The sequence below is a fragment of the Pelecanus crispus genome, chromosome 8 (genome assembly GCF_030463565.1).
Source record: "Pelecanus crispus isolate bPelCri1 chromosome 8, bPelCri1.pri, whole genome shotgun sequence".
Classification (NCBI taxonomy): domain Eukaryota; kingdom Metazoa; phylum Chordata; class Aves; order Pelecaniformes; family Pelecanidae; genus Pelecanus; species Pelecanus crispus.
The window spans coordinates 33749760-33767360 of NC_134650.1; the positions used below are offsets into that span (position 1 = coordinate 33749760).

At 36.0% G+C, this 17601-nt stretch overlaps 1 protein-coding gene across 2 annotated transcripts in view; it reads left to right on the forward strand.

Annotated features, from left to right (window-relative positions):
* ITFG1 (integrin alpha FG-GAP repeat containing 1) overlaps window positions 1-15931 on the forward strand; it is a 90130-nt gene extending 74199 nt beyond the window's left edge. For both annotated transcript variants that reach the window (XM_075714970.1, XM_075714971.1), the window contains 4 exons: window positions 8771-8895; window positions 9766-9848; window positions 11126-11243; window positions 14602-15931. In XM_075714970.1, coding sequence (XP_075571085.1) covers window positions 8771-8895; window positions 9766-9848; window positions 11126-11243; window positions 14602-14661 — 386 coding nt within the window. In that variant the 3' untranslated portion in view covers window positions 14662-15931. The remainder of the gene's footprint in view (window positions 1-8770; window positions 8896-9765; window positions 9849-11125; window positions 11244-14601) is intronic.
* The last annotated feature ends 1670 nt before the right edge of the window (window positions 15932-17601 follow it).

Below are 17601 nucleotides of genomic sequence, written 5' to 3' on the forward strand. Positions count from 1 at the left end.
TAAAATAATTTAATCACATTTTTAAAATAATTCATCTCTTTCCCAAGAGGTAACGTGAGTAACAACATAGTTCTTTTTCTAATGAAAGCAACGCTCCCCATTCCTCCCGCCGCTCCCCAGGGCAGCTGATGCCGTTTGTTGTCTTTGCCACCGGTGTTAGCAGGGGAACAGTTACTGGCTGGACCGCTGAAACCAAACGATCCAGTCACCTTAAGTTATCCTTCCAGCTCCGGGCTAAAGTGACCCATACAGCACTCGAAGAAATGTCCACCATTCTGCTTCTGATCTTCCTAATTCTGCAGGTCTTTAGTTCTGAATTACGGTATCTTTCATGTATGCAATATTCATGCAAAGAGTAAAATAAAAAGGCACATATGGCTGTCCTTATTGAATTCATTTTAGGGTTCTTTGAACTGCCAAGCCTTAACTACGGGAAATTTGCATAATTATGAAGGTTTTTTTAAAAACATTGTTAGAATTATTCTCTCTCCTATTAACTTTCCAGTATGTTGTTAAAAGATAGCAGAATAATAATTAGTGCATATTCCGTGCTTTTACTTTCACATTGCTCAATTCACTTGTAATCTTACAACAAGAAATACTGTTAAATTAGCTACAAGGAATAGCAATTGCCAAAATGAGCGTTAGGATTGAGAAGTACTGGGTCTTACATCTGTGGTTAATATCTCCAAAGACCTCCTCTCTCTCAGAGGAAATTCAGTTGCAACAGCTTCTTCAAATATTTAAGCAATTTTATGCTTGAGGTCAGATCAGGTCCAGGTGTAAATCTGGGAGAAGTACACAAACTCAAATTTAAGTCATGCTTTCTGATGTGTTTCTTGCAATCTGCTTTCTTCACTCCCCATTTCTTTTGGAGTTGTTATTTTTAAGGAGACTCCACAGTTAAATACAAGTGTCAGCCTGGATTTTCAGCTCTACATCTGCATTTCCAGGCTTTTATTGGCTTCTAAGAAATTTCTAATATATTCTGACATGGTGTTTCTCAACTGAATCCTGAAAACAGCAATGCACAGCATAAACTAGGGTATAATGTCTAAAGTTGAGCACAGAGTAATGCTGTTCTTGGAGTGGGGGGAGGATGCATAAGATGAATTTAGTAAAGCTAACCATATGCAAGCTGTTGGGCTTTGTTGCTTTCTTGTTTTGTGTTTGGTTTGGTTTTTTTGAAGTTCATCATCCTAAAAAAATCATTGTTGATAATGAAATAGTAGCCCTGCTGAATCTCTTTGATTTTGAATAGAATTTTGCTTAATGACTGATGCCAGTTAGATTACTGCAGATTACATCTATATGGCTCTATTTGTTAACAGTTCCGACCTTGGCTAAAATGTGGGCATGTCATTTTTGCAAGCTGAAGTGGGTCCCAATAATGACCCTTTGTGTTTTCTTGAGAAGGCTACCTACTTGATATGTTTTGGTTTAATTTATTTTATTACCATTACATAAACTTACTTTCTTAGAACTAGTGTCCTTGTGGACCCAGAACAACATAAATAAGATCAGATACTTTTAAACTTAATATGGAGCAGCTGTTACCTTACTGAAGTGCTTTCAGAAACTGCACAAGGACAGTTTCATATTGTAGCACCAGCACAAGACAGGCATTTGAAATTTGCTATTGCAATGTTGCCTGGTCAAGGGCTGAACAAGTCAAGTGACTGGGTAGTCCTGTAGAGACTTCATACTATGAACATCAGGCTGCCTTCAGCCATCAGCATCTTTTTACCCTGTTTTTCCTTCTGATACCCCTTCCCCTTTCACCCCAGCCCAATTTTTCTGTCTTCTGCTTCCTTTCTCCCTCTTCTGTGTAACACCTGAACTGTCAGATACCTTCTCTTTCTCTCCTTTGTAGGAATTCTTGGCCTTGAATTCTGCCTGTCAGCAGACAGACAGAAGGATAAGGCTGGTAGCTCTGCACTGCCGTAAGCACAGCTCCCTCTTGCCATTTTTGAGATAAGGACACCCTTGGGGGGAGGGCCTGTTGTTCTGCACAGTGTGTGGCATACCCAAAATATTTTTTACATATTTTTTTAATGCACCACATGTCTTGCATCTACCAGTTTGAAGCCTTGTGATTGTGCAAGCCAGGCCTGACCTGGCTGGAGCTTCGGGTTGATATATTGTTTCATGTTTTCACTTCCACTTAAAATGGGAGAATATCTTCTGTGTTTCAGCCTGTGCTACGAACATCTTAAATTTTCTCTCTTAACGTAAAAATATGCCAACAGACGTAGAGTTTGAAGTAAATAGTCATAGCTGCAGTTTGTGTCTACCAAAAATATTAAACCTGTGGGCCAGGAACAACAGAACAATAAATGTTTTAAGGTTTACTTGGAGATCAATTCCATACGTAGGCATAATAGTATCATATGAATAGTCATGGAATTGCTCATATGGATCAAGTTGTAATTTGTTTAAGCAACTGTATGGACTGATAGCCTTTGCAATTCTCCTCTTAGAACTCTTTCATTCTACTGGTTTTGCTTTGTTTTGTTTTAAACCTTCCATGGCAGAATGACCGTTCACATGCTGTTAAGTCGTGCCCTTCTGGTTTTTTTGAAATCTCCTTACTCTTCCCTGTTGTTGCATTGAGTTCTCATGCTGTTTAACCAAATTGGATTGTGAGATGAATGCAAATGTCTAGCAGCTATTATCGTAATGCATTTAAACATAAACATTGCAATATGTACCAGACAAAAGCCAGATAAGCTTAATTTCACTAGCCATTTGACACCACAGGATTCATTATGTAGAATTCCACTATATAGAAAGAAGAGTGTATTCATGGAACAAGCTGGAATCATTTAATAATTGAATAGCTGAATTTTGTTAAGAGCAATTTTCTGATTGCTATAGGTGGGGATATCCTGCTAGTTTGATTTTCTATATAACTCCCTTTTGTTTAGAAAATTTATTTGAACTTGTAATGTTGCACGCAATATTACTAAACTTCAGATATTTAGGCATTACAAATTAGACAACTTTCCCCTGTGCAAAGGGTTGGAATATGAGCAATATGATAATTTTATTGTTTGTTTACATTTTTTTAAAGAGTTTTGAAAGAGTTTCTAGTTTTACTTCTGTAATTTTATGGTATGAAGTTATTCTTAATGGAAACGTATATTCTCATACAAGTGCATCAGATTTGGAGTTTGGGCTTTCAGAAGTATCACAAGTGTTAGCAGCACTGCAAGTAAAACGTATCAAAGTTGCAAGCATGCACTTTCAGTCCACTTTCCCCAGTTATTTCTGGAACTCCAGAAAAAGGTATTGCGGAAAAAGTTGAGAGGTGAAGTTGTATACAGCATTAATCTAGAACTTCCTATTGTGTGGACTAATGAAAAGAGGCAACCAGCTATGTCAGAAGAGGGAGACATCCTCAACCCTTAGAAAGTTGAACTTGCCATTGCATGATTTTAAGCAGAAAGAGCTCTTTCTCCACTACATTTTTTTTTTTTTCCAACCAGTGACCTACAACTCCAAAGGCAGTAATAAGGAAACTGAAGTAAAGCTTTCAACTAAAGCCATGGAAGTCAAATTCTCCAACTCTCTAAAAAGTGCAGTTATTGGTTTTTTGGGTTTTTCTAAAAGCTGCTTTGTAAATTCTTATGCATATTACACAGGTATTTCATTGTTATCAGTTACATTTCCCCTTTCTTTTGCAGTAAGTGGTTCTGGTTTATTTTCAAATAAAATAAGGAGCTGCCAGCTTCAAAAGATGGGGAGACACTTTGGTGTGCAATGTAGCACAATACTGCTAATGGCTGTAAAGTAAATATCACTGTAGAGTTTCAACTATGCAGCTTAAGTGACACATGTTCAGTGTGAAATTTTACCTAACTCTTGACCTGGCTTTGTCTTACTCTGGCTGTTGCATGCATGTTCACAGCTATGCAGCAATTCATGCAACTTGTGCATGTAGTTTTCTGGAATACCTTTTGGGTTTTCTAGGATGCATATGTGTATCTAATCTATAAGAAAGTAGCCATTCATGTGTTGACCTCTATATTAAGGTAGATGATGGTACAGAAGGATTTAGATGCCAGTCTGAGACTGGAGACTACAACTCGGATACTGTGTTTTACACAATGAACTGCTTTTTACCAGAAAAGCTGCCTACATTGTCAACGGGTACAAAGAATGTATGTCTAAAACAAAGCAACTCTTTGTTCTATTTTCTAACTCTGTTAGATTTTGGAGGTTTTTGACAAGTTGATTCACACTTCACAGGTCTCTTCAGTTACTATTTTGGTGAATGCATTAAAGCTTGTGATAAATGCATCATTTTGCAAATTAGAGGAAAATACAGCAACTGGAAGAAATAATGACATAACATTTTTATTTATGAAAGTACATTTAGCTATTCAGTCCTCTAATATATTGAATTTGGGGGACTTTTGAAAGCCTAAATATTGTTAGTGTATTTTGAATTAGTCTAAATTGTTTTAATGAACTACTTAAATGCAAATGATATTTTGTCAAGAAAAGTGTAATAAAAAAAATTAAAAGAATGGCACTTCAGGAGACCACAGGTTTGAAATTGGAGTTTCCATTAGTCTTTCAACTCTGTGTAGTAATCTTGTACACTCTTGCTCAGTTATTCCACAAAATAAGCTTATTTAAACTGACTGAACAGTATCAGTATTGTGACTCTATTTATGTAGGTTCAACTAGGCTGTTCATAAATCCAGTATCACACATTATCGGCTCTGTTTAAAGAAACAATAGAAAGCATGCTTCTACATGTAAATGCAATCACCTTCACTTCATAAAGTTAAATTGGCTTCATTTAAGCATTTATGCTGCTTAGGTATAGTCACCCTGAAATAAGCTGTTGAGGACACTGCAGTTTAACCCAGGGCATATTGCACTACCCTTAAGCTTTCAGCACTTTTACAGCAGTATAACGGAAACAGAAGGGAAATGCCTTAATTCAGATATAAAAGAACAAGTACAGTATGCGTCATAGACGACACATCAGTCTGTTTTTCAGACAAGGCTTTCAAAGGTTAATGATATGTATTGCTTCAAATTCTATATGCCAGACTTCAAAAATAAGGAGATTGATTCCGAGATGTTCAGAATGATTTCTGAATATCAAACTCTGCAAAATATTGGAAGGTTTGGCTGCCCAACATCATTAACTATTTCTTAAAAACGTGGTCTCTGACAGGCTGAAACCAGTGAAGACCACGTCTTAGAATGTTGAGGTTTTTTACTCTGCCCAAGGTTTTTGAAGCAATAATCTTAGTGACTTATGATTTAAAACAAAAATATAAACACCAACACCTACACCAATACCACAGCCCATGATATATCTGGGTACTTCCACATAACTTTTTTGAAATAAGAAGCATAAGGCAAAAGACATAGTATTGTTACTTTTAAAGTTACTACTTTAAAGTAGTATTAAAAGGTAATAATGTACAGCATGAACGGGAGAAGGTTTTTGAATTCTTGTTTATAGTAACAGTTCTACTGATGAAGCAAAACGAACTGTGAAGCAACAGCCGCTTTCTCCATCTTCCTTGCAGACTTCCAAAAGCTTAAAGAACAATCTTAGTATAAGAAATAAATCCCACCTTCCTGCTTGAAGATGGAATATTTTCAAATCTCCTTGGGACAAGTATAAAACTGTTTACAATAGTTTGACAAGAAAGCAAATAGCTAGAGTTGCTATTTAAATTCAATTTGAAATATTTTCATAAGTAAATTAATTACTGGTGACTGAGAACTTCAGAAATTACAATATACTGTTAACAGTACTCTCTGTAATTTCTCTCTTTATTTTTAATCTTTATTCAAGGTTTTTATGTTTCTCAGATGAACACTTGTCATTCTTAATCACTTGTTTGCAATTCTAAGTGGAACATTTGAGTAACCATCAAACTCTTACAGAATTTATGATAGATGTAGGTGGAGTAAAGCAAGAAATAGTCTCAAAGATCTCATATTTGTAGTCAGCCTTAAAGTAAATTAGAACCTTTGATATACTATCATCCCAACTCCTGCTTAGCTGCTAATGCCCAATTTTAAAGGCAAATAAAAAAGGTACGTGCACATTTTCTGCCTGCTATGTAGAAGAAAACATTCCTTTCTGACCTTTGCAAATGATCTATTTACATCCTGAAGCATAAGATTTCATTATCTTTATCTTAGTAGGCATAAGAACCAGTGTTAGTAGCCATGAAATTATTCAATGCTTTTAAGAATTCTAGCTGCAGTATCTGACTCTCTAACCTCTTCAAGGCTGACTGCACACTGTGTATGACATTTTCTTTTATTTCTTTTAATTTAGTTGACATTCATTTCATTTGTATGATGAAAGAAAAACGGAAGATCTCTGTTGCAGTCTCCTCATAATCCTAAATATTTCACTCAAAAGTCATTCTAAAAGCTTTTCCATGTTAAATACTACAGCAGCACCTTGTTCTTTTGGGAAAAGTGCTTCAAAATTCAGCATTAGTGAAGAAAATTTGTAAAGAAAATTCTTTATTATGTTCTAGCATGATCAGCTAATACATACTTTGTTTGTTTTTATAACTAAGTGAAACTTAATAAACCTACCTTTGTTCCTTGCTATCTTTACATTGGTAACCAGTGCTTTCAGATATTACGTGCTTACTCTAATTTGAGAATTACTCAAATTTCAGATTTGGAAATTGAGACCTGGAGACTGAGCAATTTAGCCAAGATCATGTAAGGGAAGTCAGTGACAAAGCAGGGACAGGCTCAAGACTCAAGTCCTCCACTGGTATCTCAACTTGTTAGAAAAATCCCCGTTCTTAAAGAGAAAAGCTGTACAGCTAATGCTGTCTGCCACAGAGTCCATAATCTAGGAATTCACCTAACGATGTACACAGTACCCCTTGCCCTCACAACAGAGGACTGAAAGTACAAATCCTATTTAAATAAGTCCATGTCTTCTTGCTCATTTCATGGTTCTCCATGGGGAAAAAGTAAACCTAAAATATGCCTAATCTTGAGGAAGACTGTTATTGTCTCTTTTTGCTATAGCATTTTAGCTTAACAAAAAGGTAACTGCATCAACCTGATTTTTTTTTTTTTTTTGCAGAGCTCATCTAAGTGTATTTAGTTGACATTTATCTTGCCTTTTTAAATAACATTATCATAGCGCTAAAACTACAATAAGACAGAATATTTACCTCATGATTAAACAGGCCTGCTTCAAGACATGTCTGACAGCATATGGCCAGCTTCTTCCTAAAAAGCTGGTGGAGGGCGGGGAGGCTCAGAAAAATAGAACCATGAAGTAATCACTGTATTGAATTAGGGGTTCAGAATTACCATCATCCAATATATGAAGTAGTTTGTCCCCCATAAGAGGATACAAAAGCTGAAGAGCTGCTTCTGAAAGGTGTCGTATCTTCGTAGTCCCTTGGTGTAACAGCCTTTATAATACTCTTGTACAGCCACTTCCCAGAGACTTCCCACTGGGATCACTTCTGGAGCTTGTTTTTTCTTGAAAGGGTGTTTGGCTTTGCCAAAGAACTTGTGGTGGTGGTTGGTTGGGAGTTTTTTTCCCCCCGTTTACTGCAACTGTGCAAGATGCAGTGCAGCTAGCATGGCCAACAGCCAGTTGTCTGAAGCAAAATACTAACTTTCAGTTTTGGATGAAAGTGTAGAGAGGTAGAAAGGAGTTGGCTGTAAATTCATTACAAAATGTGAATTCGTGTTCTTTAATTCACATTCCGTTATGTTTTGTCGCTTTTAACGTGTAATTTCCAATTTCAGGCATAATCTGTCAGGTGTCAAAGCAGAGAAGAATCTGACACTTAAAAAATACTGGCTGTACATTATATCTTTGTGAAAAGCTGTTTCTGTTGGTCACGTAAACGTACTTGTGGTTGTCAAGTATCCCTTGAACTCATTTCTGTTAATCTGGTGACGGGCTGAATTCACTGTGGTGGTGATGAGGTGCTGAGATCATTCCTGCTCTGGAACCAGATCACTTACTAAGAGGCTTTCTAGAGAATGAACAAAGAATCTACACAGGATCTGAATCAGTTTGGCAGAAATTAAAAGATTACAAGATTTTTATTTAAATGGAATAATTGGATACTTTGGAAATGGGATGTTAGTGAACCTGTTGATAGCTGCAACACTTGTCTGTTTCCCTACTGCCTTTTCAGGAAACGACGTTATTTTTCCCTTACAGTCTCTCCTTCAATTATTTATAATTACATGCTCTCACTAGGACCTAACTTGCAACCACTGTAATCCTGTTGTCATTAAATCAATTTATTATTTGAGACTTTGTTCATGAGAATTTACTTAGCTAATTCTGTGACACAAGAAAAACCGGTAGTTACTGATTAACACTAATAAGAATTAAAGTGAACCTTCACATGTTGAGTCTGAGCTTGTAAATCAATAGGGCAGAAGACTTGACACTACTCACATCAAAATACATGCGGATAGCTGATTTCCTTTCAACTTGTAATAAATAGTAGAGACTTAGTTTAACATAGAAACGGTGCTCAAAAGAATCATTTTACTTGGAAAACGAAAGCATTTCTGCTGTTCTCCAAGTGAGTGCCCACAAGTAGTTTGGAAACGTGGGATTGAGCCTTTAAGAATTAAATAATCATGTGGTTGGTTGAAGTTTTTTAAACATTTTTATTACTGATTCTGAAATGTGTATTCATGTAGAAAGTTGGTGGGTTTGGGGTTGGCTGGTTGTTTTTCAAAAATACTTACTTGGGCTTCTTTTCTAAATTTATTTCAGCTGGACAGCTTAGCCAGTCAGCACATTTTGCTCTCCAGTTGCCATACAATGTGCTAGGTTTGGGACGTAGTGCTAATTTCCTCGACCATTTGTACGTTGGCATTCCTCGTCCTTTAGGAGAAAAGGTTAGTCGAGATTTAAGATTCTCAAGCCAATATTTATGGTGTTACCTTTCCTAATAGAGTTTGGATGGAAATACTGCTAGGGACACACACACCCCCCGAAGCAAGAATATCAAAGCAGTAAGTTTGAATACAGAAAAGTTCACCAAAAAGAATCTTGCATGCCTGGTTTTGGGAGGGGTGTATAAGCTCCAAAGCTACCACTAAGACCAAAAGATGACTGAAGCTGTCTGTATGTGTTAGCAGAGGCATGTAGTGCTTGTTTATATGGTAAACGTGTATTAGATCTGAGGGTTCAATTACTATGGTCTCAGCTGTAAGACTTCCTGGGCTTGGTCTGGCTGGCCCGTAAACTCACATAATCCTTTCTGCCTCACTGATAAAACCATGATCACTGTGATGGGAGGTGGAGATTACCGTGATTATCTAATCTTCAGATGAAACATAAAAGTAGGGTCCTGACCATTTTCAGTCTTTAAAGATCTGATGGTACTACTTTAAAAAGTGAGGTATTAGAATTAGCGTACTGGCCAAATTCTGATTTGGGTAATTGCTTTGCCTGCCTCCTCTGTAGAATTGGTTCTTTTCTTCTTTCCCTGTTATGTTGTTGCTTTGTACTTTTTAAGCAGATGCTGTGTTTCATGTCAGCAATAGTTATGTTGCTTTTTACTTTCTTGTTGTTTTTTTAAAAGCACTTCAGAGCTTTTAGAATAAAAGGTTTATACAAACATAAGGGACTAATCACATTTAAAATAAAAAAAGAGTGACTGGGTTTTTTTTGTTTCTCCTTTAATATGTTTCATCCGAGAATTTTCTTTGCTTTTAAGTGTGTTGGTTGGTTAGGAATTGACATAGCCTTTGTTTTTCTTTCAGTCCACAAGAAAACAAGAATGGACAGCTATCATACCAAACTCCCAGCTTATAGTCATCCCCTTTCCTCATAATGTTCCTCGAAGGTAACTTCATCGTTTTGATTTGCACTCCACAAAGTTACATTAATACAGAGTTTAAATTAGGCGTTATGTGTGTAAAAATAGTCACTTGTATTGAAAGTAAATTTAAGAACCATCGGGGCTGGGGGGTCGGTTCTGTACATGTAGTTGCCTCTGTGAATTGGCAGAATAGTTCTCAGGTGTTTACACAGACTCGTAGATAGTGCCCATAAACAATCAAAATCTATTACCAGCTCATACAAACAATCCAAATGTATTACCAGCTCAACTCCTGTAAATAATGGCATATATGCTAGATTTACCAACATTCTTTTTGACAAATTGCAAGCATGGTAATGATTGAAACAAGCATTTTGTTTCACTAAACATGCAATTTCTGTCTAGTTGCATATAAAAGCTTCCGTTCAGCCCTTCTGAATGCAGTATCTGTTGCCATAGGTATGGATGTTTAAGGTGAATGGGTTGGTTACACAAGAGCTTGAACACTGAATTCACTTTGCAATTAAAATGTTTATCCCAGAAAGAGAGCATGTTTCTCTCTTTGCTATTAGAGAAATCACTAGCCGTGTATTCCTGCTGCTTTTTGCCGCTTGATCTACTACTGAGGTCAGTTGCATTTATCATGCAGAAATGATTCTGACATCAGTTCAGCAGTTAATGTTACTATAGGACAAATAACAGTTGAGAAGTGATGTGCCACTTGAGTTGCTAATTAACAACCACAGGAATAACATGTGCCAGATGAAGAAAATTTACTTATAGTGTTGAGGTATTTAAAGGTATGTGTTATGCAGAAGTTTTTCTGTTGTCTTATCCTTAAACTATTTTTGCTTTCCTACATAGTAAGCTTATGGACACTGGAGAATAGCAGAGGATAGAATCCCCGGAAGAAATCAGGTTTTTTAATAAACACGTCTTAAATTTATATAATATTTTTTTAACATAAATATGTTGTTTCCTGAGAGGCCTCAGTGCTGCCTCAACATAGAGCCTCCTGCTGAGAGCTTTCCCATGACAGGAAGCCTGGAGTACAAAAAGGGCGTTAAGTGAGCCTCAGGACCCCACAACATTCAAGTGCTGTCTTCCATTACCTGGAAGTCGTTATATTAAGCCATATATTTCCAAATAAACACCATTACGCTTCAGTCTCATATGTATAGCCACTAGTTTCCGTAGACCAAGTTGTTACCTGTCTCACACTAGCAGGCTCTTTTCATCTTTGTAAGTTAAATCTGTTTTCTGCGTATTAATGTTTCCTTGTATTTTCTTCTTTTGTATAGCTGGAGTGCCAAGCTGTATCTGACCCCAAGTAACATTGTGCTGCTAACAGCTATAGCCTTAATTGGTGTCTGCGTTTTCATCCTGGCAATAATTGGCATATTACACTGGCAAGAAAAGGTAAGCTTAATTAACTAGATTTTTTTCCTATATTTTCTATACTATTTAACACTTCCTAATATTTTACAGTCTTGTACATTGGGTTTTTGACTAGTTTTCTACAGTATAGTTTCTGACACAGACTGCATTAATTCCCAAAAGGTGTTTATTATTAATTCAGTATTTATTGCAAGCTTAGAAATTGGCATTGTTTTTATGTAAGCTCTAAGACACTTAAAAAGGGAAATGAAGAGCAACACGGATAAGCTCTTGCCACTCAGCTGTTATTCCTAACTAAACGAGACTGGTTTGTTTCATATCCAAGCTTTCGATTTTGCAGAGTTTTAAGGAGTACTGTTTTGGAAAATAGAACGTAAACTCAGTTTACTTACCTTGAGTTCTGCCGGTAATCTAAAAATAAGGAAAACATCTCTTTTTCTGTATCTGTCTTTGCTGATTGCAACTGCCATTAGCATTCAAGACTGTATAGGGAGTCAATCATGTGCATATTGGCTGCTTTGCTCTCTGAATTATACATGCAGTGTATAGAAATCCATTGATTTGAAGAAGCATTTTGAAAGGGGCCTTTCATATCACAAAAGAAATGCGTTCCCATTTTTCTTAACTATGCTCAGCTCACAATCATATCCAACTGGCAGGATTGCCAATAAATGCTACTACATACCCAAACCATAATCTTAGCTGTCAAATAAAATTACTGCACATTTTGACATGGTAGAACTGTTTGTTATTTTGTGCTTGTGGAAATGAAATGACCTTGTTAAACATTCGGGTAGGCTTTGCGCATGCTTCATATTTAAATAAAACACACAAAGCAAAGAAATACAAAGTTTATGATGACTGTCCTTAGCATGTCCTACTGTACCAAGAAAGCATTGCTAGCTGGTGGCTAGGACTATGCACTGGCTGGGGTTAACTCTCTCCAACACATCTTAAACAACAAGATTAGGAGAAAAAATACTTGGACTTCGAGTTGCAGAAGGATTAACTATGTATAATTCCACCTGGAGAAATGGAGATTTAATGTCAATGTTTAAAACAATCCTTCGTATTGTAATTTAAAGAAGCACTCGGCCCAGAGTGAGTGCTTTCTGAGCCATTTTAAACCCCATTAGGTATATGTGAATGAGGTGGTGTATAGGTCATATTATAAACTCATTTCCAACAGCTGCATCATGCTCAAAATAGGCATAAATATTTGGATAAATTGTGTGTGTTTTCAGAGTACTGTATAAACGTTTGTTAATTCCTGTGATTTTCCAGTGCCCTCCTATTGATTTTTACCTTCCCAATTTTTAGAAGAAATGGTTGAGGTACAGAACAAGTAAGAATCTTGACCAAGGCTGTATTGTGCATCTCTGACGTGACTGGGAGTGAAACTCAGGAGTTCCTTGTTTCTAAGCTCGTTCTTGGTTTACTGCCTCTTCCAGTAATCCTCTCGTAAAAATACTGGTCTGCCTAAATGCTGTTTTCCCTTACAGACTCTAGAGTACCTATAGCAAAGAAAGGAAGGGGAAAGGTACTGGCAGTTACAGTCTCTTCTTTTCCCCCAGAGGATGTATCTGTCTGTAAGCTGCAGTGTTTTATTCAGCAGTTACAATAAACCATGTACTTTGACCCCTGCAGAGAAGTAGTAGTAGGAGCCCTTTGTCTACAATAGTTCTTATACATTCATCTACCAGCCAAGTATTGTATTGTTTAAGTAACTGTAGGATTTAGGGATAGTATGTTTCTCTGTCATGCCATAGAAATTTTGGATCCCTTAAAAAAAAAAAAAAAAAAGCTTTTAAATATCAGTTACTAGTTTTTAGTTTTGATACATCAAATGAAAGAGAAATTGAGGAATAATTTACACCATTATTCATCTTACAACAATCTAGTCTGCTACATTAGCTAAGGACCTTGATATTCCTCTATTCTGATTCTTTATAACTTGGTTTGTGGTCTTGAGGCTAGTCATGTGCACACTACACATGGATGATAATACTGCTAGAGAAGTTTCGATGGATTCATCAGAGTATCAGTTACTGTCAAATTTGAAGTAGTAATTTTTTCAGGAAGCGTACAAGAAATGGAGTGAAAATTGCTTTCCAAGTGAGACTATAAAATTCTGTGCAATGTGAGAAGCATTTCAATGTAGGAAAGAGTATGCCACTCCCTTCTTCCCACCCCATTTCCGACATTCAGAATACTACTGACATTGATAAAGTCCCTGCCAAAAAGGCAGACTGATGTATCTTAAACTCCACTGACAGCTCTGCTGCTGCCACAAAATGCAGTAAAATCCATAGTTAATCCAATGGAGTTGCTGTCATACAGAAACGTTGTGTGATGAGGAAATCTTTGGCCTCGAGCCAAAGCAGATGACAAACTTTCATGGCAGAACACATGCACTGATTTCTACCAAAATTGTCATGTATATTTATCAACTGAGATACAAATCTGAATGCCCACACAACAGCATACTGTAAAGGCTTTTCTTCGTTTTACTAATTTAAAAAAAAAAAAAAAAGCTAGGTATAAGCAAGCTAAAAAGCATTTAAATCTGTTTTGCTAAGTTCTCTTATGCTAGGATTTACACATACTGTTTGTCATGACAAAAACACAGTTTTCTAGAAAAGTTCACACTATGTGTTGAAAAATCCTTTAATAAGTGCTTTCATAATCCATCACTGCTTTAGAGCACAAGAGGAGGCTTGTGGGAGAGGACGTGTTTTTACACATTACATGGATTTTAGGTGCAATTTAAATACGTTTCTTTTTTTCCAAGCACCATCCAAATTATTCTTTCAGCAGATCAATGTGTGTTCTGTGTAAATAAGCAGGGAAATGCATCCTACCTCACATTTTCGTAACACAAACAAAAACATGGAACATTTTTAACCTACTGGATGCTGTTAATTGTTGGTTGAACTGCCACCTTTGTCTCAATTTGTATTTAACAGAATTTTTTAAAAAGAATCACCTTTTAAGTGTAACATAGATGACACTTAACAGTTAATCGAGAGTCATTTAATCTTGTATTTATAATACAGACGAAATAAATGCATACTAGGAAACAGTCTTTGTTTTTCAAATATTCCTTTAAAAAAAGCATTATTAGGAATAATAGAAAATAATGGGTCATAAATACTAAAACAGCTGAGCATTAACAGCAGAAGCCAATTTTGAGTAGATTATTGCTATTTCAAACTGACATCATTTAAAAGCTAATTATCGGGGCCTTTTACTAAGCTTTTTGCTTTTTGTCAAATGAGTGACTTAGAAAAAATCAACCATTCTCCGACATTTGACAACCCGTTTCTGTAACTGTATTGCCCCAGATCCCACAAAGTGTTTTTTTATTATTATTTTTCAGAAAGCAGATGACAGAGAGAAGCGACAGGAGGCTCATCGGTTCCATTTTGATGCTATGTGACATGCCTTAATATTATGAAGGAGCTGCTACTCATTTGCTTAATTGAAATACTAAGTTCTGATTTGTGAAATGATTACCGTGAAAATACTGCTGGTGTGCTATTTGTAAATGTTGCATTATTTGGTATTTATTTGGAAAGTATTAAAATTAGACCTGAATGTCTCTCAAGGCCTTTCAGTTAACAGACTGTACATAATAGCGTTTGGTCTTCATTTAACAGAACTGTAAATTTATTTTTCTTAGTAAAGAGATGAAATTGCATGTACCATTGTTTACGTATCCCAATTCTTTAGTAATATTTGATAGAAAGACAGTTGTGTAAATAAAGTTTAGCATTTCAGCGAGCAGAATACTTTGTACCACTTGGTCTTGTCATTTATACATTCCTGCAAAACAACCTGCATTTCTGAAAATGAAGCTTGAGCAATTTCTCAGATGACTTGATCGTTAATTATTTTGGTTGTACTAAATGGTGCTCAACCTGTCTGTATTTTTCTTTGTTTAAATCCATTTGTGCCATAGTTAAAGAATTTAGGAATTGGAGAACTAGAAGGAACCTGCAATGTTGATGCTAGTTCAGTAGCTCATCATGGGATAGATGCGGTATTTATGTGTGTTAGTTCTAGAGAGAAGACAACGCATTAAAAAATTAAAATCATAAAAATATATCAGCATTACATAAACGGCTTTTATAATTAAACTATAACCACATTTATTTTAGAAAGGCCTAAAGTCATTATGAATGTAACTTTTTTTTTTTTTTTTTTTTTTTTACTTCTAAGAAAGGTATGGGGGTTTTTTGTTTGGCTTTGTTTTTAAAGAAGTTAAAAGAAACATTGTGGAGTAGAAGGAGAGTAAGTAGAAGGAGAATAAGGATTAACTCCCTAAAATTTATTGCTAAGGGATAAGATATACAAAGATTAAATTAAGAATATAATAGGACGCTCGGAATAAGCAATGTACGTTATCTATGTACACTACTATGCCCAAATTTCCTAAGGCTGTAGTAATTACATAAGACGAGTAGCTCAACTTTCTATTTTTAAAATGGTAATAATGTTACAATCGCTCAGTGTACTTTGGATCGTGGAAGAGTCTCTAAAAATAATCATGCTTTTATTTAATAGTTATTTCTTAGTGATATGAGTTTACATGATTAATTGTGCATTTAAATCTGTCAACTTGCACTCCTAATAAATACTGTTTGGTAAACCAGAACGCACTTTCTCAACAAACTACAACGTGTTGGTCTTACCTACTGCAGAGGTGATTGCCTGTATCTCCTCCGGTCCGGTGCTTGTCCTGTAACACTACCTTTGCTTGGCAATACAGGCATAGAAAAGAGAGAGCATGTACAAAGCTGAACCGATTACGTCCACCCTGAATCACAGTCAAACAACTTGTTACCATGGCAGTGCTGAACAGTGACCCATTCATACAGCAGCACTGAGCCAAAAGTCAGAAAAGTACCGATAAGCGGTCTACTACGCTGTGAAGTTTTACTAGGTATTTCTAATGCGAACTGATCAGATTCCAACAAAGGAGACCCTCGTATTACACTACTCTCACTATTCAGGATAGCGTATTTCCCCGATGCACACCTTTAATATTTCTCTGAGTGGCATGAAGAGGTAAGATTTTTTTCAGATAAATACTTAATGCTATTGGACTTTTTAAACCCCATCGATAGAATTTGCTCCTGCCAGCAAAAGTAATAACTGATTTCATAATTAAGAGGAAGCACAATTCGATGTATTTTCCTGTCTTTTTCAGATGGTTGGAGAATAAGGCTGAACACATAAATCCACTGTAGCAGCAAAGTTGTCTGTAGCCCTGTATCACAATATAATAAACATAGATGAGCAATTTCCTTACATTTTTTGGAAAAACAATTGGGAATGAAATAACCTCGTGCTGACGTTTAAGCTGTTGTCAAGTTAACAAAACAATGAACTCGATATCTTTTGCTTTAAAGTATTTTGCATGCTCAGTAGTGCATCATTGCATCACTTTTATATAAGTGCTCCATTATTGGTGCTTTAATAGCTTTCTTATAATAAAGTTTACCACAGATTCTACCTACTCCTGGCTTGGCTCACAATAGTATATATACTACTTTCAGTTAAGGCATTAAATATTGTTAACTGCTAAACCTCTTGTCAAAGGTTTCATGTCATACTTTGGTTTTCTACTCTATAAGCATGAAAAATATGTTTGGGTAAGGTTATTACCCTTCCACCAGTAAGTTTAAGAAAGCAGCATCAATTAGAAAGTGTAGTTCCAGGTGATTGTCACAGTAACTGAGAAGTGAGAGATAGTTCTAGCTACATAAATTTTCAAAATCCGTCCACCATAACACAGCCTTGGTGAGAAATGCTATTGGAAGGCTTCTTCAGTGTGAAATCTCACCTATATAAAAATACTGTTGACACGCCAACTGACAGATGGCTGTTAAAATACCATCTTTCTTTGTTCTCATTTTCCATGAGAAGCTTTAAGACTGAATCATGCTACCAGATTTATCATTAATGCGCTATAATCCCCCAACAAAAGAACCAACTTTTCTGCTGCAGATTAATAGGTGTATTCTATATAGCATGATATTCCCCCTATGATGAGGCCATCGTTCTTAACAGACAGCTTTATTAAAAATAGTTGCTCCAATTAATTGAAAAGTAATCACTATAAATGCACCAAGTCAGTTTAGGACTTTTATAACTACTTTCAAGTAAGTGATACCTAAATAGAACAGGAGAAGGCAATCTGTAAGTTTCTACTACATTATAATCATCAGAGCTTAGTTTTGTTAAAACAATGCAAAAGCATTAACTATGCCAGTTCTGAAGGTATTAATAACCAAAAGAATTATTTTTAAAAATCCAGCAAATAAAAATTGTGCTTAAAATCATCTCAAACTTTGCAAATAAATAGTATTAAGGC